Here is a 26,530-nt window from a genome sequence, read left to right as displayed (position 1 = left end):
TTTTAGAGTTTATATCATGACATTGACAATAGTGCCCGAAATTTAATTTCCGCAACTGTACATAATTGAAAGTAATTTCAATTAACTCTTAAGTGAACAAAATGTACATGTTAGAAGAAAATACTTAATACAGGCATATTTTCGATCTGGAAAATGGAAACATCAGTCGCGGACAGAAAAAAGTAAGACAATGTTTTTCGCTAATGTAAGTCGGATTATTCTTTCTATGGTTACTAATAAAATATTTATTTATCATAGTAAGCCCGGTTTACTCAACTCAATTTTAGCTAAATTTCTTAATAAGACTTGTCCTACTTTTTTCTGTCCTCGACTGTAGGATAGGTGGTTGAATTAAATATAATTTTTTTTTCGACACTGTCAGAATTACAGAATTTGGGAACTTTCTCCTGTGTTAACGGACTTTGATAAATGTCACAACTTGCCAAAACGAAACGTCAAGCTAATTTTAAAGATTTTAAGCGATTTGGAGCCTTTTAGGGGCTCATCGAACAAAAAAACGACGTATTCGTTTCACTCGCGTTTGAAACTGGCCCACTCATGCCATAAAGAGCCCAATTTACACACGGACTCGTTAAATAATACCGTGCCATCAAATAAAAAAAATCAGAGTAGGCGAAAATGGTGGTTTGAACCAACCAAAGCATCAGAATAGCACAATCTAGGTAAGTCGATTTTTTTTTTAATTAATCGCACGTTATAAGTACTATTATAAACCTATAATTTGTATACGGGGTGATCAACAAGGACTGTTTAAGTTGGTAACTTCCCGTTGCTAACAGCTTGATGTTAAATTAAACATGCTGGTAAATCTGTTCGAGATTCTAAAAAAAAGAGTTAATTTATGTTTAGAGCAAAATGGGGGGCATTTCGAACATTTCCTTTAGTTAATTTTTAGATTATTATTCTGTATTTCAAGTTTAATTTCTTTTTACCGTTAATTTTTATCCTCATAGTCATAAAACTCATAACCTACCATTTTGTCGCTGTGTAATCTGTAGGCTTTGGCCACATAATAATTGTAGAATTGTACCTACCAGTCCAGTAGATTTGTGATTGCTGTAACTAGATTAAGTACAATGTCCTTTATTTTTAATGTGATTTTAACCAAAATTCCTTAATTTTTCAGTATAAAAAGAAAATTAAGACATTTCTAAAAACGTTTTTAATCCCGAAACGAGTATTTTTTTTTAAACAAAATATTAATTTTAACCAATTTCAAGCAGGTAAATATCTGAAGGATACCTATACATACCTACTGTCAAGAGCAAAAAATTCTGGTCGTCAATGTCATTTGAAAATTTGGTTAGATCGTCACAAATTAAAAAATTTCCCTGCCTGATTATGCTCATGTCAACATAGTGTCAAAAAAATGACAACTAATGCCATACAACATGATTATACAGGGTGGTCCCGATATAACCTGCCAAAAAAATTCTGGGTCATTAGAAGGATCTAACAAGTCCAAAAAACCCCATTTTGTTAGGTCCAAAATAATGGGGATAAATTAACCCCTATCCACACCCATTCGACGCTGCTGACCACAAAAATACGTACCTACTCAGGAATTAATTGTTGGTGTTTGTAAGTATGACAGTATCTAAGCAACATAGGTACCTGAATCGTTTATGACAAATCTCAAATCTGACAAACTAAATCAAATTAATGACATTTATTGAAAACGCTGTACCTACACTGTGTGCGTTAATTCACCAGCTTATTTAGGTACAAAAGCTGATTTTGTAGACTGAGATGAATGAGTAATAAATAAAGTGGTGTTCCTCAATGTGTAAATAAATGTAGAGGTAGTGTGTGCAAAATTGTGGAAGAACTGTGTAACAAGAGTATCGTCTTAATTGTGGTTAAATAGCCAAAATAATGTATTGAATAAATTTATTTACACTTTACATATTCGTACTTTCAACTCTAACTGAGAATATCTACTAACTAATGAAAGGTAAACTAGACTAGAACAATTATTTTATAATAAATCTTCTGTGTGCCTTCCGTTGGCATTTAAGCACATTTGAGTACGCTGGTACCAATTTTAATAAACAGAATTCAGCATTTCTGGGTTTTTACGAATCTGGTTCGCGGCGTCTGTTACGCGTTTCTGGAGTTGGCCTCCTGTATTTATTTCAACTTCGTATACCAAATCTTTCGTGTGGTCCCAAAAATTAAAATCCAGGGGGGTTAAATGGAGGATCGGGGACGCCATCGTATTGGAATCAGTCAGAACCAACCTCACATAAATGCGGATGTAGCTCCACAAAAGTACAACGGGACGGAAGGACTCCTTCAGGAAAACGCTCGCCGTATGGTCGCCTTGCCGGTCTTGAATTACCACGTGTTTCGCCATAGAGTAAATGCAAATCGGCGTATTCTTGTTTTGTGAATTTCGTAACCTTTTGAAGGATTCGAAAATTTAAAATTAAACTTGACAAATGTCATAGGTGTTGCAGGTACCGTTGCTAAAGAAATTGCAGCCAAGTAACCAGAATTACCTTTTTAAAACCGATTAACTCATTAGCGTACAGCAAATTTTGACCAAATTTTCAATTATTTTTATCTCGAAAACGAAAAGACTTTTATTAGAAACTTTTTTTGTGTATGAGTTCTACTCATCGTCACCTATTACTGGATTTCTTTTGGCAGGTTATATCGGGACCACCCTGTATAATATTTACGACCGTTTTACAATGGAACATTTTCCATTGCGTCAAAGCATGATTTTGACGACCAGTTTTTTTTGCTCGCGACAGTACTTAATTGTTGTTGAGAGATCTGGCTTTTCATTGACATTTAAAGTCATGTGTTTTTTGTCTTTCACAACCACCTAAGCTCTGCAAATTTCAACAATAAAAAATTAACAGTTGGTCATTCCTCCCAGGGGGTCAGCTAGAGAGCTGAGAAAACGTTTGGGAAATAGTTCAATACCGTACCAGTAGATACGACGATAATTTACACCATACATAATTTATAATAATTATAATATCTAAGTACTATATCAACGTTGATTTTTTACACAACGTGTAAACTAGATAGGTACTTATCAAGTATGTAACCGTTGTTCATAATAGTCGCAGAAAGCGTGATTACTACCTTTGTGTGTCTTACTAAATACAACACTGTTGGTGCTGTAATCTCTACTTTCCCGCACTCGTTTCGGCATTTCACACAAGTAATGACTTATTACTTATTTCTTCATTTTTCATCTATACAAGTACCTATACAAGGAGTTTTAAACCTATACAAGTAGGGATATAAATAATTTTGAAAGAAAATTTAACGTTTATTTTAGGATATTTTTTAACGTATTAGGAGACCTAGGATCTGTAAAAAATACTGAATTAAACTATAAAAGTAATTTCTTGGTAGACTACTTAATATGTCAATATGTGCTTCCTTATAAATGTCACAAACTGAGCTGGAAATTATTTATTGTCATGCAAGTTTTATGTTTTATGATGAGAATAATATGTATCTGTTTATAACAAATAACAAAATACGAATTTTACTTTAAAATGTATTACATATTAAGAAGAAAATACAAATTAAATTTTCAGATAAACTACTTTATTTATTTTTCAACAAAACTGTCAAAATTTCATAAAAATTTTAATTCTGTATTTGTTTAAATTGAGTGCTCTCATAAGTGAAACACATTCTTACCTAAGCACGACTATGTATTTCTTTTAATATACTACAATAATTTTTAATATTATTTCACCCATTCCACATTGTTTTGTCGGTAACGATTTCCATTTTCACTTAAACCGGACGTTACGTTATCCAATGTACGTGGTAAGCATGGAACTGATTTTCTGAGACGATTTATTTGAAGAATACCGGTTTTTAAAAAAGATAGTCAGCTTGAAGTGCACGTATGCGTAGAATAGGCGTGTCTGGATGAAATAGTGAAACACGCCCGCCAACGCCATTGGAGGCAATCCGTGCCCTCATTGGTAGTTCATAAAAGGGAGAAAATTCCCCTGAAATTTTTGTTTAAGCCTGAGGTCATTTATGTCTTGAAGAATTATATAAAATTTACACAAAAGTATGATCTTATTTTAACATACATTTCAGAGAACATCGGTATCAACGATAATAATATGTTTTTTCCTTTGTGACATTTTCACGTAGGAGTACACAGTACACATGAAAAACTGCCAACTGTCGATTGACACACGTATTTCAAACACATACATTGCACATACATAATTGTAAAATTATTGCGAAACTAAAGAGAATGTACATGTCAAGGTTTGTATTACGTCATGATAGGTAACAGATATGTACAGGTAAATCAGTATTGATTGAACATACGATAAACTATGCACAATGTAAATTAGGCCGGATTTGCTATTAGTGACGAAACAGGTAAGGTAGGTAACACCTAATTGCACAAAAATATGTAAAATGTTGCACAAATGTGGATTATTATCTAAGTAATATTAATGTCTAGGTAGATATATTAATATCTTGCTAGTAGGGTCACTGTAGTTAATTTTAAGTTCCAATTTATAATTCAGTTTTTTTTTTTTCTTTATTTTGTGCCGTATATTTATCAAAATAGTAGATTATATCGTTAAGAGTAGAAGAGAGTGTTTTTGGGCTAAGCCCAGAGATTGAAAACCGAGACGACAACTGAGCAAAGCGCAAAAAGACCTTCTACTCTGAATGATATACCTACATATAGGTAGTATTTTATCTTTAAGGGGATCACAAAAAAAATCAGACAGGAACTAAGTAATTTATTTTCTTTTGTTGCAGTTACAGTAAAAACTTACAATTTTCAAATTTTAAGCCACCTGTAATTCCTAGTTCTCTTATTGCAACATTATTAGTACCTACGTGAAGGTTCAATAATATTATAGTACAGTGTGGAATAAAATGATTTACATCTAGTTACCTTTGGAATTTTTGCACATGTAAATTTTCCTGTACCGCTCTACTTTTTTTTTTGAAGTGCCGAACTATTAGTTCTGTCAATAAATGTCATCAATCGAATTGACAATTGTTACAATTTACTAAATTGAATTAACAAACGTTGGTGGCCACTTTCAACACTAGCTGTGACTTGCTTTTGTTAGCTCCTTTTTAATTTCAATCTCTACTTTGCATTCATATCATCCCTTCGCAATAAATCACATTTGGAATTTTAGAATATTTTGAGGTTAGGCTTTCTTTTTTTTTGTAGAGCGGCATTTCGTATTTTTACAAGGGTAATGCAAAGGTAACTAGATGTAAATCATTCTATTCCACACTGTAGATACATAAAGTCTACTAAATGTTAACCGTGGGACTCCACGAACGCCACGTCAGCACCGCGTGGGCGATCTCGGTGGTACTCGGCGGGAACCGACGGCCCACGACGGGAGCAGGACGAAGTACCATGCGGGAAGCACAGGGAGATACGAATCTACCAGCAAAGGGTCCACACTTGTATCGAATCGAGGCGGAATTAAAACTCCTTGTTTTGAGACTATTTGTTTCATTAATTTACCGCCCAATCACAAATCCTGCTAACATAAAGTCTGAAGTTTAGTTTTTAACGTTGAAATTTCATCTTGCTATTTTTGATTTTGACAGCTGTCATCCATGCACCTGGGCGACTCGTGTTACTGATGGTTCTTTTCCTCAATAATAAACAGAAATAATAGAATTCTCACCTTTAAAAAAAGGCATTTTAACTCTAAATAATGAGTGCTTCCCCTTATCTTCGACCACCCATTTTGTACCAATAATTGAATAACGTAGACGGGGGTTTATAACCGCAGCCCTTTAAGCCTCTTTAAGGGCGGCACCAAAAATTACATTGACTTTTACAATGTCAAGTGGCTCCTTATAGTTGTCAGAATAAATACGGGGTCATTATAAATGTTTATCACAACTAGTGGGCGTAGCGGCGCACCTAAAGCATAGCGCACAGCCACGTACGATGGGACAATAATTTATAATGACCCTGTATATGTATTGTTAAGTTTAAATTCTTTTAGGTATTACATTTAATAACAAATCCTAATTGTACCGATATAAGCGTATCGATAAATACATTGGTCCTTCGAGCCGGATTGTAAACCGAATTATTACAAAAACAGTGAAAAATTTTCCCGAGTGAGTGTTGTCATCAACGATTCCGACCCTTGGTTATCAAGAAGTCACAATTGGGTGTTGAAATGATGCTCGGTAGACGAAGAGAGCGAAAACGAACGTGATTCCTTCGAACGGCGTTATTGCGACGTCGTTTCAAAAATTAACAGTTTCATTCAAAAAATTCAAAAGAACGAACAGGCGACCACTACATCTTTTCGTTCCCTATCAGAGTCAAATTCAATTGACGATAATAAAACAACATCTTTGTGCCATTTGTCACAACAAAAACTCGACCTTCCTGAGCAGGTAGATCAAGTTTCCACCAGTGACAGTGTGAATTCGGTCGCAGACAAACTTTCATCGGAAGAAAGGGAATCTGAAAGACATTTTTGCGACACCATAAAACGGGACGCGCAATGCAAGTCTACCATTTCGGAATAACCCACCGGACTTGGTAGATTCTCACGTTGGTATTGTAAAACATTTCCGGTCATCGGAACCAAGAACCGAATAACGCTTTTTAAGCGACAATGAATGGTGTCCATTCGACCTGTTTTTCATCACTCGGCTAGCGCCTCGTGCTTCAAATTTCGGCCTCATACAAGTGATCTGACAGCGCTACTCATGTGAAAATAACTATTCTGCGTCTGGACACTCTGACACATCGATCATTGTTGTCCACACAAAAACTCGTTTGTAAATAAAATACGCCTATTTTCAGTTCATGTGCTCTCTAGCAAACGCGAGTCGACTCGGCGGTGCTCTGCCTATTAAAACTGGAACTGTAGCTGGTTGTTTGGGAATAAATCACATTCAGCAAAGTGTCTTCTAACAGTTTCAACCCTTACTTGAAAATAATGTATTGTTGCAAATTGTATTGGTGGGTTTCTTATTGTTGTGAACCATTCTCGTAAAGAAACAACGAAACAAACAAACAATTTTCTACGGTCGTGGTTTTACGCTGTTTTTCTTGTCCGGACGTTTTTTGTCATCATTTATTTCCCTGAAATTGTTGTATGACAAACACCCCGTCTTCGACCAATGTTACGGTAACTAAAACCTTAATTTATTAGCGTAGTTGTTTGTATATCTTCATCGCCATTTAAATTGTGTAACACACTCTTCATCATTAAATGGCATGACAAAGTGACTTTTATTGTATCAATCAAGAGCTTGGATTTATCTTGTCCTGCATATTTTGGGGTACTTGGTAGAAAAAAGCTCTAACGAATGAACTGAACGCACTTATTCCAATGTCACGTTTTGCAATCCATTTACTTAAAACAATAAGGTAACTTTGATATTCAAATGCAAGTGGTGCGTTAATTTTGTGGAGAAATGTATTATCGAAAAACTTATTATTAAAACATCAAAATCAGGAAAAATTAGGATCAGTGGATGACATTGGATTCATGTGAAGAAGGTGAAGGTGAAGAAAGTTTTGGTGGCATATTTTGAAAAGTTGAAAACGTTGACATCAACAGTTATATACATGAATCTGAGTTAAGAAAACCAGGACACGAGAAATGTTTTCATTAGAAGCAGAAAATGAAAAGTTTTCAATGGTAATAATAAGAAAAATCAGTCTAGATCTAGATGTACTTGTGTTCATATACCGAATAACCTAATTAAGTCGTTGAGAAATTGGAACAGCCAGTTTCCATACCCTGTAAATAAACTTTTTGTTAATTCAGCATTATATCAAGTGACACACTTTCCACTATGCATTGGTTACTCTTCCTATTAAATGATTACTAAAACAAAAGCACATAATATGTTCATGTTTGTAAAAAAATCTACCTCAAATTACAGCGCATATCATACTGGAAGGGATTTTTTTGAACTGGTCGGTGCCGTTATTCCTGGAGCCGAAAGGGTGGTCCATCACTACACCCGGCCGTCTTATCCCGTTAATTAGCTTGCTTTCTTTGTGTTCTGTTTAAGTTACGCCATGCTGAGTTGAGGGTGTAAAAGAGTGTAGCACTGTAGATTTTATTTATGTTTAGTTTTTGTCTACATGTTACGGACAGGAGTCTTAAAAGAGTGACTCGCGAGGTTTTTGTGTTTAGGGACTAGTTTTGTATGTATTATGTATGTTGATATGATAAGAGAGCACGTCTCATTTATGCTGGAATTGTTTCCGACTTTTGTTGACATTTTTAATAAATCTTACAATTGATTAATTAATATCTTACAATACTGACCTATGTTTCATTCATACATAACTTATGATTTTTAAATCAAATAAAATGTATCGAAAAAAAAAATCAAAAATGAAGCAACCAAATTTATAAACAATAAAAAATCGATTCTCAAAATTGCCTCCATCCTGTTAGAGACACTGTCAACACCTTCTAGAAAGTAGAAACGCCCGTCGTTGCATTCAGTAAAATAATTGGGGGGGTTTTCCTAACAGATTTACACTATCCTTATTAACTTTTCTCGGGTACCCGGTGGGGTCAAATAAACATTGTCTCCAATGTAACACCATAAAAAGAAATCCAATGGATTCAAATCCGGGGATCTAGCGGGCTATCGAATAGGCCCGTAAGCCGTAAGTACCCATCCATCACCCATCCGACCACCAAAATGCAACATTCATCCAGAAAGTTGCTTATTTTGTTTGATAATAGAGCATGATATTTTGCTTCATTAGGACTGCCATCAATAAAAAAGGGACCCACTAGTCACTAGTATCTCCCAAAAAGGCCACACCACACGTTAACACTAAATCGTCTTTGGAAATTTTCTTCTTCCAGTGATGATGGTTTTACCGAAAGTGCATTCCTGACCACCACGCGACGGTAAAAAATAGGATCTTCTCTTAACTTATTTAAAGTAAGTACAAAATTCAATCCTACGCTGAGGGTCCTTTCCAAAAAAGAGCATGTACCCACGGGGCCACCCAAAAGTGCACGATTTTTTTTCACATTAATAATGTTACTTAGGTATATTTCTTCAAGACTAACTTTGGAATCTTGACTTTTTTAAACAAAGCATAAAAAAATGCATTCATCACAAACACCACTGGGCACCGTTTTAATCTACGGAAAAATTGAGAACTCTGTTCCAGCTATCGTGCACTTTTGGGTGGCCGCGTGTGTAGCTTTCGTAGTATGGATGGCTTAAAACGCTTTGATTGGTCGAATTAAAATGTTACTTTCTTGAATACCGTTCAAGCTAGAAAAAATTTTCTTTGGGCTTATTTATTTGTCCTTTTATGAAGAATTCTCCTCGTTTCTCTGGGGAACGAGTTCTGGGAGACCTGTATAGTATTTGTAGATCTGCAGGAACTCTTACGTTATAGTAGGTACATTTTAACTTAAATATTTAATTTAATTTAAGAGGATTTGACACTTCCTGCAAAAGGTACCATTTCGTCCAGCAGAGACTACCTGGTACCCTCCGCCCTGGTTTTTAAAATGCATACAGGTTTACAAAGTTGGAAAAGTTCTGTTTTTTTGCTTTCATAGTTGCTTCTTTGTTAAGTTAGTTAAGCGTTTAACGATAGACTCTGCAGTATAACGTTCCATTTCTTGGACGACATTTTAGCAAAAAGGTACAAAATTTTCAGTATTCATTCTCAGCCAAAATTGCAGTTTTGGAGAACATCAATAGTTGAATTTTCCACGTTGACTTTTTCCAATTACAGTATCTAAATATTTTTAGGTATACCATAACACAACAAAGGGAAATAAAGTTAATGATCGTTTAGCATTGGTTATTTGAACTGTCAAAATCTGCAGGTACGCCTAGTTTTTCTAGAATTCATTCAATATAATTTTCGAACGTAAGCTGAAGATTCTTCGTCCATGTTCAGTTCTGTTCATCACACTTGCCCCCATTCCAAAAGTGAAATCAATGGCATAGTCTATTCGATCAAGATAATCATCACACCAATGAACAAGCGCTTCCTACGTCTTAACTGGGGGAGACAGTGCTGTTTTGCAAACAGTACTGAGGCGGTGCCTCTGATCTCAGAGTGGGGGATTTGTCAAGCCCCTGAATAAACCAGGTTATCCCTACTCCATTTCAGTGTGCTGCGAAACTTTTGTATGTGTAACACCAGGAAAGTATCCATCCGTCGGTTACCGTTTTTTTACGCACAGTTGAAAGCTCAAGAATCCAGACGGTCTCATTTAAAGTGAGCAACGGCCAAACTTATCGGTTTTTAATTGTTAGTTGTGTTGTATCGGAACAGTGACATGCATAGTGTACCCAGTGTAAATGATCGGGATTTATTTTGCAAATAATTTCGGTTTACAGTGTTTGTTTAAAATAGTAACTGTAAATAAGTAAACATTAGAATAATAATTATGTTCGTGGAGTAGTGGGAAACTTTCCTTTTTATATCTTCTTGGGACATACTGTTTTCTGCAACGATGAATGAACTGCCAGAAGCGCTTAATTTTGCCGGACGACCAATGCATTCGGCGCATATTATGTCTTCAGTGAGTACATTTAAAGAATTTGTATTTTTACAATATTTTAAGGGAGATATATGAAGATTAAATTTTAGTTGGAAATTAAAAGTAATCTTGTAGAAAGAGTAAGATCAAAGCTTAATGCAGGAAGACTTTTATTTCATTGTAACATGGAGTATAATTTATTTGATTGTGAACTGCCGTCATGAAATCCATCGGAATGATTGTTTTGATTAGTGCGCTATAGTAATTATTTCTTTTACAGTTAATTTACTCCATGTTACAGATCAGGCCACCAAGATTGCATCTTTATTGCACGTAGAACTGTGCATGTAATATTGTTTTAGTTGAAATACTACTAACTTATCGTAATACATAAAACAATAGAAGGCAAAATTAAGTCTAATCAGTTACATAGAGAACACATCATTTTACCCACAATAAAACAGCAAAAAACTTGAGGCAAGTACATATTAATTTGTAGTTTTGATAATAACTTAAAAAATATATACCTACCTAGATAGGTACATATTTGTGAACAAAATACTCTTGAGACCTTTAAATTCAGTTCAAGAGTATCTTTTTTTTTGTTGTTCTTATCTTTACGCACAAATTTTGATAGTGAGTGTAAAAATAAAATTTTGTTTAGAATTTGTTGTTTTTACTAGAATGTTTAATTAAAAGCATGTAAAATTATTTTGTTGATCCAAGCAAATGTTACTTAGGTCAACGTGTTAATGAACACCAATGCATAGCAGTTCCGAGTTTAACTAAAATTGAGAAGGAAAATCTGAGATGACTGCAATTAAATAAAAAAACTAGAAATTTGTTAGAATCACAGTTTGTACAGGTCTTCTTCAAAAAAGAAAATGACAAATGACAAATATTGGTACTAGCGAATCGACTCGATTAATTTGAAAAATTGATACTTCCGTCCTACCATGTATGTTTATTTTTGAGTCATTGCTTATTAAGTATGTAATTAATCTTTTTTCTTTTTGTTAAAAGACTTATCACCAAAGTCAGTTATTAAAATGTGTAGTTGCGGATAAATCACAGGGTTTCAAATTTTAAGATGAAACGTTTTCTGATCTCGTATTTAAGTAGTTAAAATCTGGTACTTAAGGGAATTTTTAATTAACAATTCTACCTTTACACGTCTAAGAAGATACCGTTAGCTACTAGTTGTCAATAATATCTAGTGAAAATTATCACATGTATTTATTATTTACATATTTTTAAATCTATCTTAGATAACTGAATTATTGCAAACTTAAAAGGCTAACAAAAGCTAACTGTCCATAAACAATTAGTACGCATAAAACCCATTTTATTAGCACCCATTCTTTTTTGATTTACTGAAAATTGCTTTATTGTATCACAAAAGAACAAACACCGATGAAAAGTTTTTACCCAAAAGGTGTTAAAATAATTGAACAGTACAAACAAAATTCAGTAAAAGTCAGCAGAGTCTTTCTTTAAATCTATTAATATAGATATAGATATAGTGATCATTGATGGTAACAGCAATGTTAATTGTCTATTTAAGAACGAGTCGTTCTAAAACAATATCTAGTGAAATGAAACATTGTATACATGTTTGGTGGCGGAGGTAAATCTATCACGAATGTTCGGTATATGGTATGGAATCAAAAAGAGTAATTCAAAGAATATGTTGGCCTACACTGTCGTTTTATTTGTCATAAATTGTGTCGGGTGTTTTTAAATTTATCGTCGAAGTAAGCGTTAAAGAGTCGATTGTGAACGCACAACAGATTGCAGATCATGGATCATCTGTTTAAATCTAACCGCACTTTTTGCGTTGTTTGTGTTTTTACTCTGGAGATAATCAACTCTTTAATGCCAACTTTGAGGATAAATTTAAATGAACACCCAATAGAAAACATGGTATATGGATGACTTATTATTAAAAGGCAGACGTTACAGCAATGTTATATTTCTCGAAAGAGTTGAGCAATGACTGAAAATTGATTGACGAAGTTTTGTTAAGTTGGAAAAATTACTGTTGTTTATTTTTGTTTTGAAAATAGGCCATACTTTTTTAAATCTGTTCACTACAATCAAACTCAGCTTTATGTGAAATTATTATGTAGGTATATGAAGCAGTGATATTTTTTAACAATGACAAAATGCTTTCATTTATCTATAAAATTAAAATGGAAGTTGTCTGACAAAATCTTTGCATTTAATTTTCTGTGTATGTAACAGCGTAAATAACAGTTAAATATGTTCATTTGAATCGAAAATAAAAAATTGTCTTTATCTGTGTTCAAAAGTTTGAACATGTACGGTGCCTCCACAGAATAAATTTATTGCAGTTTTTTCCTTTGTGATCAGGCTTACATAAAACGGTCGCTAATGAATCGCAAATCGATTCGCACAGAATATTGATTTAAATCGATTAACCGATCGTCTCGAATCGAAACAAACCAATCTAAATTGATTCAGCTCGATTGAAGCGGTCTCTTGCTTTTTGTATTGATCATTTCAACAACTTCATTTGATTCAACAAATATGTAATTCATTTTAGTAGACATCTATTTCAACTTATCTGACGCCCATTGAATCTACATTAACGAGAACTAGAACTTTGATTATAATTTGATGTGTAGGTACTATGTATTACATATTTACTTGCATTAAACGGTGAGGACTTTATACAGAAAAAAAAGACAGATGTTCTATAGTAAAGTGTATTATCGCTTACTATTAAATGTAACTGAATTCTGGCCTCAGATTATTTTCAGATATTGAATGGAAACTGAGCAATCTTGTTTTAATTATCTGCTGAAATGCCTATTATAACCTAGTTAAAGAGAAACCATTTGTTTGTCGGCAAGAAGTTGAAAATAAACGTTTTACTTGTGTTATTTTAAAAATTGGAAATTAATTTAAAACATCTAAAAGGTAGAACAGTAATTTCAGTGTACATCATAAAATATACAGCTTTACATAATGAGTTTATACATTTTTTAAGATTGCATTGCTTTATAAGAATATTAAATCAATCTACGTATAGGTATGTACCTACTCCTTCAAAGATGTATCTGTAACTGTGCTTTTAATGGGAAAATTCGAAGCTGTCTGGATAAAATTCATAATATTGCTTATTTTTAAAATTTTAAAATATGTGTGCCACAACTAATGATGAGTACGCGAGTAGATTCTGTTAATATGTAAATTGATACCTAACGTTTGGAACTATGTATGTACTGATATTGCATTCATGCGAAGGATAGTTGTATTCATTTTTTGTTCTTAGGTAACCGGTTATTGGTTACAGAAAACGTTAACTGTCATTGGATAATGAATGAAGTCCTTATAGTCTCTGCCCATTGGAATCTGATACATCCCACGAAAAATTGTATTTACGAGAAATAATAAATTAATGCAATTATGTAAATAGTAAATGTTAAATGTTAAATTTAAATTATTGCAAATTTCCCCCGGTTTATGGTTGCTTAATTTGCTTCATATTAACATAATGCAATAGGTTTTACAACAGTTATTAGAAAAAAGGGTTCGCTTCTTGTCATCATATAATTCCCAGAAATTCACCTAAATGTTTTTACAAATTCATATAATAATCAAATAATTTGTTTTTTTTCTTTCATAATGAATTTGTTGCTTTTGTAACCGACAATTTTTATTTTTTAACGTTTGAAATTCTAATGGCTAAGTTATTGTTTCTGCCATTTTTCAATGGTTTAGTTTAATAGCCACGCATAAAATAATATCAGGGTCATTATGCCTCGACCAATAAAAAGTAATTAGTGAAAATTGTATGATAAGATTTTGTGTTAAAACATAACAATTTTGTTTATTACTTGTTGGAATTAATGTCATACAAAGTTCTTTTGAGTATCAGTGATCACATTAATAAATTTTGTTGCTATCGAGCAGTTTTTCAAATAGTGTGCTTCTCGGGCCTTGGGTTTCTCCCTTGTTAAGTACTTTATTAAATTTCGTGACGGAATTCTAGTTTGTTTTGCACACTATTTAATAACTTAAATAGTAGTAGTATATCTATCTATACATACAGGGTTATTCACGAGTGATAATGGGCCTTGTAAACATTGAAACGCAACGATTTATACACTTTCATCGCCTTCGTGGATCATTTATATTTATTTAAAAAAAAATAAACAGTTGGTTTTAGTTTTTTTTTTTAAATTTGACATGAAGTTGACATCTAAATTAATCTAAATTTTTTAGGTTATTTTTAAACACAAATACATGATAGATGTCCACGTAACGACAACTGAAAATTGTTTAATAAAAGCAGTCTTGGATTCATTAAAAAATAAAAAGATCAATTGGTATCTACTCGTTCGAGAAATATGTTTATTTGGTTGCGTTAGGCCCATTATTACTCATGAATACCCCTGTATAATGTACATTTAAACCTGTAGTTAGTCCGCAAGCGAAGGTTCTTCAAAAAAATTTCAGTGTCCTAAGCTTAACCGTATGGGTACAAGAGCAATATGAAAATTTTGACAAAACCGTTTACGAACCGCTGGAAACAGTCAGCAGACCTCAATAGTGCATTTCAGTGGTTTGAATGAGGTCATATTTTTTTCTCACTAATTTTTTGTTTTAAAAATACGCTTAAAGATACGTTCATAGTTTGCATAATGCAGGGTTTGAATATACGAGTACATATATCATACTCTGTGAGACATCCTGTATACATTTTCCAACTTTTTTGATTACGTATTTGCTGGATGCAGAAGGTATTTTAATTTTTGTCTCTCTGCTTTTCTGGTTCAATATGATCCACTACTTATAGGTACTACGTAGGTACAGTAGTTGACCAAAATAAAATAGGACAAAGTGTTACCTTAGACAGTTTCACAATTCAAAGATTTGTGTAGTGTAACTGAGGCGTATGTGTCTCAGATTACAACGTGATTTGACTTGACGATTGATTTACAAAAGTTAGGTTGTGTTTATTCACTTGTCATCTCGTCACTGTCACTTTGTTCAATTCAGTGATTGTGAGTTTTTGAAATATTGTCGAATGATGACACTTATCAGAATTGTTTTTTTATTTTTGATACTTTTGTTTCCTAAGAGATGGATTTCGCAAAAATATCGAATTACATAATCGAAATTTACTTTGTCCTATTTTATTTTGGTCAACGACTGTACATGTACCCTGTACCTATTTCTTTCTCAAGGAGAAGCTGATTTAAAAATAATACTAGCTAGCAGTCACTTTGTTAGAAATTTGAAATAAATTTTACTTTGCATTATTATAAGACAATTTTGAGTAATTTTCATTTTCATTTTCATCGTTTTTAAAATGAAAGAAGAATTCAATGACAAGTACCAATTTTATTTTTCTTTACAACCAATTTTATTTTCCTTTGAAAACTTTTCTTGGAAGGTTATTGAAAAGAATAGAATTTCAGTAATTAATGATTATGTCTTAATTACGATTACTGTTCAATCGAATCGATCTGTGCATTTTATTTTGACGTTATTTGCAATTGTTCCTGACACCTACTTTTACCAAAATTTTAAATGCATTTCATGGTTATCTTTACATGGTAAGGTTTCTTTCCATCAAGGATTTCATTTTTTAAGGTTTGAACCACATATTTGAGTAGGTACGCTATACTTACCAGAGTTTATTAAAAAAAAGACGTAATTAAAGAAGTTTTAATGGTTTTCACTGCTCGTGAAGATAAAAGGTGATATGACATGTTAAAACTGCTTTTTAGCAATGTCTGTTTGTAAATCATTAAGGCTATGCACTCGTGTTTTTCAAGTAAGTAAAGTAAAGTCGTTATACCTAGATGTGAATTGTCAGTGTCAAAGTTTTTAAAAATTCAGTGACTGTACCGCTAAAAAATTTAAAAAAATAGTTACTGTTTTTGCTGAGACTGGGTATGTCAAATGGTAAAAGTGAGGTTATACCTACTCCAGAAAATGGAAAACATTGTTAAAAGATTTTTCTTTTGCGGAAAGCAATGTTCGTTTCTTTTGTGAACTAATTTTTCTTTCAATAAAATGTTCGAATTTATAATTTGTGCAAGTCTACCTGTCACGTATGACGATTGGCGCCAGAACAAAAACTTAAATTCAAAAATCCCAAGAAGCGCGCCTAGTAATTTTAGTTGATACCAATCAAACGTTATTGTGACAATTCACATCTATAACGATTTTACTTTACATCATAGAGCAAGCTCTGTCAACTGACCTGATACGTGTGACTTCCTAAGATCAAGTTTAAAACTGAAGAGTTTCTCGTGGCATGATAGGATGGTGTTCTTATCACACGCATATCGACCAGTTGTGTTGAAACGACCAACAGAAATGCTGATGCACTTGTTGTTGATGTGCGTACATCTCTGTATAAACCGGCATAACTTGTTACCAACTGATTGTGAGACGTGCGCGATCTTACCGTACATGTCGGAATACCGAATCAACACATTTACCACAACCAAACATTTCTGAAAAACTGGATATTATTGAGTTTTCCAGCCACCTGCTGTTGGAACCTTGAGCGTCGTGTTCGGAAAGAGATCAGACTGGTTGTTTCAATCGTTAGTGGTAATTCCTGAGGTTCAGTTCCTTCCAGATCGTCAGTTTGTGGTACACTTTGCTACGCCCTATCGCCAAAGTGTAGTAAGGCGTAGCAAAACAAATTGCCTTCATGTAACTCCTGGTCAAAAAAAGGTTTTCCAAATATCTTACATATCCTGTTTTCCAAAGTGATGCTGATGCTGTTTCTGACTTAAATATTTATAATGAACGTCCCAGTAGGAAAGCACTTTAGATCAGCTCTGAATTATCAATTTTCCGGAGTTATTTTCGAATAAGTAGTTACTGGTTTGATATCTGAGTGTATTCAATTCTCTTATCTCTTAACTACGTACTTACCACATCTGTAATATTATTTTTGTTGGTTTTTGAGTTTGAGAAAATGTGTTTCAATTTCTATGTGAAAGTATTCACAGGAAGATGAGCCTGTGATTTCGATTTCAACTGACTTATGCATGTTAGTGTAAAATCAACGGTGAATATACACAATTAAAACGATTGGTAAAAGTGTGAAAAATTTATAGATTATTAACCTACACAGGTGATTGTAAAGAATTAGAGTAGGTAGGTGGTGAAGGTATAAATAATAAGTACAACTTAACCTTGCCGTTGCTTCATTATTTGCCGATAATATAAAAGTTAAATAAATAATCTAGACATAAATAACAATAAAAAATTGATGATTTCAGCGACTGGTACTATACCGAAGAACTTAAAGCAAAATTTAAAGGTACTGTCTAAACGAAAATGTTATAATTGAAACTCAAAAAGCGTTTTAACGTGAAAAAGATGAATTTGAAAATGCGGTATGCGTTGCGGGATGGGGGGATGTTGCAGGTAGATTGATAGTTCCACATGTAATTTAGTCTTTATTATAACTAATTCCTTGATTACAATATCCATAAAGATAAGTTAATCCGGCCTGAATTTTGTGTCACCTGGTGTGTAGTGGGTTACAACACAATATCTTGAGTACTTGAAGGAAAGTTAGGCTTTCTATAAAAGATTTGAGAGCGATCCATGTTCAGTTATTAAATTAAGTCTTTAGCAGGGTGGAGTTGTAAACAAAGATATCAAAGTGAGCTTCAAATACGTAATGAAAATTTCAAAATTAAGACAACAAGAAAATAAAACAAAATGTCTCTTTAAGGTGTAACTTTTTCTGGTGTTAAAAACTTGTTAATTAATAAATTCATGCTTCATCTTCAGCTACAAAAAGAGCATTTATCATTATGGATTTTTAATTTAATAAAGTGACCATACAATGAATGGCTGACTTAAAATGTCATTCAAAATTGTCTTGCGTGTGCGATTTGCGTGATGTAACTAACAGCTTCTAGCTTCAGCTCTTGAAAATGTAATATTAACGTTTGCATGTCAGTTAAAAACAGCATGATGCTTATTAACAATGGCGTAGAGTAATCCTTTGACTCCGTATTTTTGGTATGATGTCCATATTTTCCGATGTTTCAACCTAATGTCACCTCAAAAATGAACCAGCAGACCATAATGTTTATACTGTTAGGTATATATTACTATGCAAATTCGTAAGATCACAAACCTTATTGACACTATTAACTAACGAGTCAATTTGTTTCATTGACAGGTTCCATGTAATCGATCATTCATTGATTGATATATGTATAAAGTATAATGTTTAAGTAAGTGGCAAATTGTTGTTAAAATTAACATTAAATTGATTACAGTTATGCACGTTATGAACAAAAATCTAGACAAAAATAAACAACTGCGACATCCATTTTATTGAGTTTGACGAATGCATGAAGTGATAAGACGTTGAATATAAAAGCATACATTTCGGGAGATAACAATGTATTTTTGAAGTGAAAACTTCTTTAGGCGCACCACATACATTTTATTCCCGGGCAGTGAATTAGTTTCATGCGACACGGTAAAATCGTTCGCAGCACAAGCTAAAATCGTTCGCAGCTCAATCGTTTTTTTTACGTAACTATGCTTTCAAAAAATGTAGGTAAATGTTGGTGGTAGCCGATTAGGATATGTTATACGCTAATGATCCTGCACTCTTACAGCTGCTGTTCTACCAGATCGACCTTCTTTAGTAGGATAAAGTGACAGTGACATTGACAATTGCACGAAATATTGAATTCTATGTTGCCATTTAATTAAATATAAATTTTTTTGATCCTCAAACTTACTGTAAAACAGCGACATTTCTTGGTAATATGAAGAAAAGTGACTCTAATTTTCGTAGCCACTCTGTATTTTGCGAGTAAATAGACAGATCGTTAATTTATGGGGGAAAAATACTGAAATGAAAATTATATTTCGAAAAAATGGTACAAAAAAATTTTGTTGTTCTTGACGAGAACTGTCATTGATCAAAATTAATGTACCTACTTATTTCTGAGAAACGTATACTTAGGGTTATTTCAAGTTCTATGACGTAGACCATAGATATGGATTTTTTTGTCTTTTGCTTAGTTTGTTATCCTTGCTGAAAATAAACTAGGAAACAAATGAAATTTTGTTTGGCAAGGACCAGAACAAAAAGAAATCATAATGAGTCGTTTTTTGTGCCGGTCAGTGTATTTAGGTGAATGAAATAATGAAATAACGACTGGAGACGACCGAAGTTTCATAGATTACTAACGCACGCACCAATAATAATTAATCTGGGGTCCCCCAATAAAAAATATTCTTAACGATAAATTATTATTATTGTCGTATACCATTATTGTAGTGTGAACAGGCCGACGATATTAATTTTTTTTATAATATCGTCGGCCTTTTCACACTACAGTAATGCTATACGACAATAATAATTTAATAACGCACGCACCAATAATTAATCTGGGGTCCCCCAATAAAAAAATATTCTTAACGATAAATTATTATTGTCGTATAGCATTATTGTAGTGTGAACAGGTCCACGATATTATTATATTATTGTTATTGTAATAGTTGTCACAAATTAATTGGTACAATAAGTGGGTGGTACATGTACATGATTTATTAATACTAGTCCAGGTACGGTGAATTTATTTGTTGTATTATAAAATTGTTCAGTAATGAGCTTCAATTTGTATATTAATAGATATAATTCGTAATAACTACGAAGTAATAATTATTATTACATGCACCGAATACTCGTATATTTTATTTTGTGATTTTTCACGATGAAGATTTTTGAGAGAATAATAAATTTTATTGGATAACAATACAAATCATTCTGAATGTGGAGGAGTACTGTTATGGGTTTTTTCACTCTTCCTTAGAAAAGAAAAAAAATTAACAATAAATACAATTTACATTACAATAACATCATTAACAGAATTCTGGCTCCAAGAACGATAGCTGGCCATAAAAAATGTCTGTAATTTTGAAACTGAGAATATTGTTGCAGTTTTCAAACTGTTCCCAAAATTTGTCCCACACCTAGCACTCTTGTAAGGTGATTCGGTACCCTGACGTTTTGATTGTCTCGCAGAAATGACCACTAGGAAACTGGACCCATAAAGGTACAACTCGGATTTTCTCATCTGGTGGTAAGAGTGTTTTGAAACAGTATATTTTGAATGAAATGTCAGGTTTTCAAACTCAAACGGTTTATTCGGAATGGCGTCAAATGTCCGCAAATGATGTATAGGTAGTTTTAACCTTTCAAATTACAGAGAATTAGAGAACATAAATATTTTTTTTTACTTTTCCCAAGTGCGAAGTGGTTGGCAGCTTGTGGATAGGATAAAGAAAATATGTTCTGCCCAAAGCACGTTATTTTATAAATCATTAACTGATAATATCGAGTAGGATTGTTGCAATACAGATTAAAAATTGAAACAGCACTGCGAAGCATAGTTTGTCCAGCGAGAGATTGGTTGACATAAAAATCACTAAATTCTACGTAGAGAAAGTAGTATCTAGCGCACGTAAAATTTGAATTATATCCTTCAAGCAGTAACATTTTTGCCCTGAAATTATGCTCTAATTAATGTAGTCTAGTGCATTTGTAGTGTTGGATTGCAAGCCTACAATTTAAAATCTCCCAATCTCTCGCTAGACGAAGTATAGTAGATAACCATGTCATTTGTAGTGAAATTAAAATTTCTAGAAGATTTATCGAAATCTTCTAGAATTTTCCTGCACTTGTTTGCAAATTGAGATGAAAAAATCCAATTATTTAAGACGATGTTTTCATCATTTAAGTTTTTTCCCTGAAATTCAAATTCCATTTCAAGCACTATTGACATTTCCAAGCTTTTGGTAAATAGGTACATTATTTATTGTGTAATAAATAATTGGAGTTGGCATAACTGAACCGAGATTTGTATTGACGAGTCTTTTTTGTGCATCACCGATAGTGCCTGAAGTGTTTTGAGTTTTGACCATGAGACACATTTCATATTTATTGCGTTCTCCTAATATTTTAAGGGTGAACCCAATCAGCCAAATACGAATTGTGTGACACAGCACAGAGCGTTAAATTTATAATTCAAGTTTGTTGTTAAAGTTATATAAAGTGAGATCAATGAAAGTGAGTGTTTCACTGAGCCGTTTTATATTTTAATAATTGATTTGGATAATGATCATGTGGCCATAATTAACAGACAGCTGGTTGCTGGTATGACGAGTCTTTGAATGATTTTATATGTTGTTTGTTTTGATATCATGTTGATGATATGTTGAGATTACCGTTGCCGGTGGTAATGTTGGTGTCACCTTTAATAATGTGATGATTTACCTATTACGATTATGTTACTTTCTCCATTGAGAATGGTGATGATATTGTTGATTTTGATATAGTTGAGCCCCGACACGGCGGGATAATTAATTCGTCAGTGGAATGTTCCCTTTTTACGGCAACTGTGGTAATTTCTGGGCGGATACGTCATGCGCACTTCCCTCCGTACCCAGTTCAGAGCTCGGTGCACGTATTTCCGGGTTCTCTCGTAGGACATTTTTGGTTGATCGGGTCCTGTTGGTGCCAGGGTACCTTTAGTTGGCCAGGTCACCTCTGTACAACCCACCATAACACCACTGCTAACGTTACGTCAGCCAAAATGATTTTATTTTTTAATGGTAGCCCATTTGTGACATCCTGACAATTCACTATCAGTTTTGATAATTGATTAATTGATATGTTCTTCTATCAATTCAGAACTGTATTAAAAATGAGTAAAATTCGGAACTTACTACAATGGATTTAAAAATTTCGTACGTTAAACGAGTTATATTTGTTTGAATACCATTGTTTTGATATGTTGAGACCACCGTTGTCGGTGATAACGTGTTGATTTGTTGTTCCTATTTAAACGCAATGATTCGAAGAGCAAAGTCAAAAAACGACCCGTCGAATTCTTGGGATTCTTCACAACAGAATAATTTAAATATTATTCGTAATAGCACAAACTCACGTGATTTATGTTGTGTGAGGTCTCGCTTGAATCTCTATATACATTGGCGGTAACTATTTTCAGTTCATAGATTTGTTTCTTGCTCGGAAACTATAACGAAGTTTATGTTCTGCACGTGAAGATTGGCGATTGCTCGGAAATTTAAATAAGGCACGCACAACTTGCTGTCAATAAATTTTATTTTTTGCCGCTAAGTGGATACTAGTTCTCTTGTAATTATTAAGAGTTTCCGAAATCGTTTAAAACACAACCATTGAGACCTTGTGTTGAGTTTAAAGCCCACAAATATAAGGCTGATGCTTTATGTGTCTTGGCAAGTGCAAAAATACTGGATTGACGGATGAGAGGACTATGAGATTTCATCAACGTGTTAAATTTCACTAGATAATATTTACTTATTTACAGTATAATTAGATGAGAATTTTGTAATTTCGTTCAGACGTTTATCTCGTATACGGTATATTTTTTGTAGATACGTGTAGTATAATGGTGTGAACATACTCGTAATACGATCTTGTTTATTTATTTTTCCGTATGGAGAATTGTAGATTAAAAATACTGAGTCAATGTTGGTGACATGGATTTGTGAAGTGATTTCACCGAGGTGATCGCTGAAACTTTTAATATGTTTTAATTAATAATTCTTTCCTGACGCTTTCAAACAATAGCGGTAAATTATAATAAACAACTAACCGTTTGTTTAATTGTGGAGGGCTGTGTTTTACTTAATGTATCAGTTTTCTAGCTGACCACTTTCACTACATTTCGTGATCATCCAAAAGGTAATACATACGGCAACTTTGACAGTAAAATTGTTGTTACCGTGGACACAAAAGTTTTGTGTTTTAGAACCAATAAACAGTGGTTAACAGTGGATGTTATTAACGAAAATAAAACATTGATGTGTGTACAGTTCAGGGACTAAACTAATGTTGTGTCGAACACAAGATTTGACTAAGCCCATTGCTCGGATTTCTGCAACTAGAAGTATACATTCCTTCTGAAAAAACGAACCATCACTGAAAATCAGCAATTGCAAGATCATTTGTGGCCGACAAACTTTCAGGGGTGATTCTCTATAATCAAAAATAAGCATAAAACTCTTAATACGTAAAAACGCTTAGTTTGCGAGACAATCAACTAAAAAGTTTTACCAGCAACAAAAGCAATCGGGTGGAATTTACAGATGAAACGTACAAACATAAAAAGGAGCTATGTACAATTTACAAACATTGTGAAAATCCCCCCCTGTTCAACGCACAGATAAATTTAAAAAAATCCAAGGAATTTGGATCGTCAGTCATTGTTATTACGTTTTTTGTCGATTATCTCGCAAACTAAGCTTTTACCCCATATGTATTTAGAGTTTTATGTCTATTTTTGATCATAGAATCAGTCTTGAAAATTTGTCGGTGGAATTCTGACACATCCCCTGTATATCATACGAATTTACTTGCGGGGTTCGACCGATTTTTAAGAAGAAGAATACCATATTACATTTGACCGTGACTGTAATGTATTTTATTTAAGTTAAGAAATTTGAAAAAATCGATTTTCTTATTACGTTTTGTTAGAATGGGATTTCGAAAATGTGTCTCTTGAATGTTATTTCCGCCCTGGTCCATCTCGGTTCACCTCAGTAGCCGACGACCAAAGAATCAAACTAATAAGTAAGCGTAATAGACTTCTTACAGTCCTTGAAATTAACGCAGATTTTAATCAGGGACGTCAAAGCCAAGTTTCCGTCAGGTCAGGTTAGGTCAGGTCAGGTAAAAAGGCGCTTACAAGAACCCAATTTACACGGTCGGTCTCGGTATGCTGTACAGAAACCACTACTTCGACGAGGGAACAAAACAAAACGTCTTCAGTAGGCCAGAATACATACATTTATACAATATGAAAATTAGACACTGGAGGATTGAAAAAGCGTTTTGTGGACTAACGAGTCCAAATATACGGAGTCTTCGGCCAAAAACGTAGAATTTTTGTCCGAAGAAACAAGGACGAAAAAATATGTAGTTTCAACAGTGAAGCACGGAGGTGGCTCCTTGTTGGTTTGGGGTTGTTTCTCTTTTGCCGACGTCGGAGATTTGGTTAAAATTGCTGGAATCATGCGCAAAGAAAATGATGGACAGTGATCCTAAACACACGGTGTTGCAAAACAGTGCTAGCCGGCAAAGAAGAGGAAGGCACCCACCAAATCATGGCCCCCACAGTCCGGATTTGAATCCGATCGAAAAATTATGGGATTATGATAGGAAAATCAGGAAAGAATGTGTGACATCAAAAGACTGTGGAGAGCTCTTCAAAGAGAGTGGAACAGTATCTAGCAGGAAACGTTGAAGAAACTGATTTGCCAAAGATGCCGAGAATAGTGCATGCGGTAATTGGATCTAGAGGGGGATTTTTTGATGAGACCAAAATTAAATTTTAGGCTACATTTTCAAAACTACACGTACTGTATTGTGAAAGATGATGCGACTCATTTTAATAGTATATTTCAAACCAAGGTAAGAAAGTGGTTTCTTGCAGACCGCAGGCAAAGATTATAAACCGAGTCGTAGACGAGGTTTGTAAGTGCCTAAGGTCTGCAAGGACACTTTCTTAACAAGGTTTGAATACAATTTTTTTCCCTACCGGCACAACTTTGTCGAAAAAAGTCAAAAAAGATGCTTATATTCGTAATTAAAACGAAAATTTTGAGAATTGAATAGTAGGCTGTGTTATTTGTTTAATTAACTTGTCATCGCATTTGAAGATTTGAGGTTTGTTCGAAAATTTGATATAAACAGGGTAAAGTAATCTACCTACCTAGCTTATCTGTTTATTTTCCAGATTATATGATTGACCTACCAACTTACTTCATTGAATTGGCTTTCATTTATCAATAACTTATTTCACTTTTGACACTTTTGACATTTGTATTTTGGTACAGTTTTACCATAAACATTTCATGATTCACTTTCTTACCTTAGCGAGAAAGTTGAATTTTCTCACCTCAAATGAGGTATCCACAGCCTACATTTCTAACCGGTAGGGAGAAAAAATTATTTCGAACCGAATAAAACTTGTAGGTATTGGTGAAAATATCGTACATGAAATGTGGCCAAAATGATGGTTCATGATTTGTTAAATCATAACTCATCGTCAATGTAGGGCTCGAGACACACGCGTGTCCACTTTCTTAGTAGGTAGTTCTTAGTCTCCAATACACTTAGGTATTGGATCTATGCTGTCGGATAATCTGTGGTCAGTGTGGTCCGTCTTGAGTGTGCAATGTGAGTAGGAAGGGAACACAGCGCGAAGTACCCGAACCAACCGATTAACCAACAACAAACAGTCTACGTGTAAGTGCGAAGGGAAATACGTAAAAACTCGACGTAGTTCCGTAGGGACTAATGCGGTTGTGGGAAACGGGAAGATCGAAAAACCTAATCAATTAGGTCGACATAATCAAGAATTTGATCTTATAAAATCAATGATACTCGTATCATCAAACTGTCGTCGGTGAACATTAGCCCTATACGAATAAACAAGTTTTTTTAGGCTTCGATGAAACTTGGGGTACTTTCGGTTTAAATTCATATTCTTTCTCAACTGTCTCTCCTCTTCTTCCACATTTTTGTTTTCTAGGTACTTCCCACACTGTTCAATGTATTAACATTACTCGTCACCAGAGACGTATAGTTAGAACATGCTTCGTCGCCAGTGCCACTGAACCTTTGCCAGCCGTGTTGGAAAGCATCATCATTTTCATTCTTAATCTTAATTGAGACGTCACTCTTGACTGACGATTATGGTCATCCGTAAACAGTTTCTAAAAGACAATCTTCAATTGTGTCTTGCATTATTTGCTGTTAAGTATAGTGTAGTATATTACTTCTACTTCTACACACTAGTATAGTGCGTGGCCTTTGAGACATTGGTTTCTTTACTGAATGTTGTCATGACATCTTTAATCGCTCATCAGAAAAAAAATAGCATTATAATTTGCACTTGTGGAAGCTACTTTAAATAATCCCG

The 26,530-nt window shown here is 33.8% G+C and overlaps 1 protein-coding gene across 2 annotated transcripts in view; it reads left to right on the top strand.

Moving 5' to 3' along the window:
- The first annotated feature begins 10,129 nt into the window (after positions 1-10,129).
- Positions 10,130-26,530, top strand: part of LOC138131101 (forkhead box protein L2-like) — a 39,439-nt gene continuing 23,038 nt past the window's right edge. The window contains exon 1 of one of the 2 annotated variants that reach the window (XM_069047873.1): positions 10,130-10,565. In XM_069047873.1, coding sequence (XP_068903974.1) covers positions 10,497-10,565 — 69 coding nt within the window. In that variant the 5' untranslated portion in view covers positions 10,130-10,496. The remainder of the gene's footprint in view (positions 10,566-26,530) is intronic. The other variant, XM_069047876.1, reaches the window with a different exon arrangement.

This window comes from Tenebrio molitor, chromosome 5 (assembly GCF_963966145.1).
Source record: "Tenebrio molitor chromosome 5, icTenMoli1.1, whole genome shotgun sequence".
NCBI classification, from domain to species: domain Eukaryota; kingdom Metazoa; phylum Arthropoda; class Insecta; order Coleoptera; family Tenebrionidae; genus Tenebrio; species Tenebrio molitor.
The sequence above is the reverse complement of the archived record's forward strand: the minus strand, read 5'-3'. Positions and strand labels throughout refer to the sequence as shown.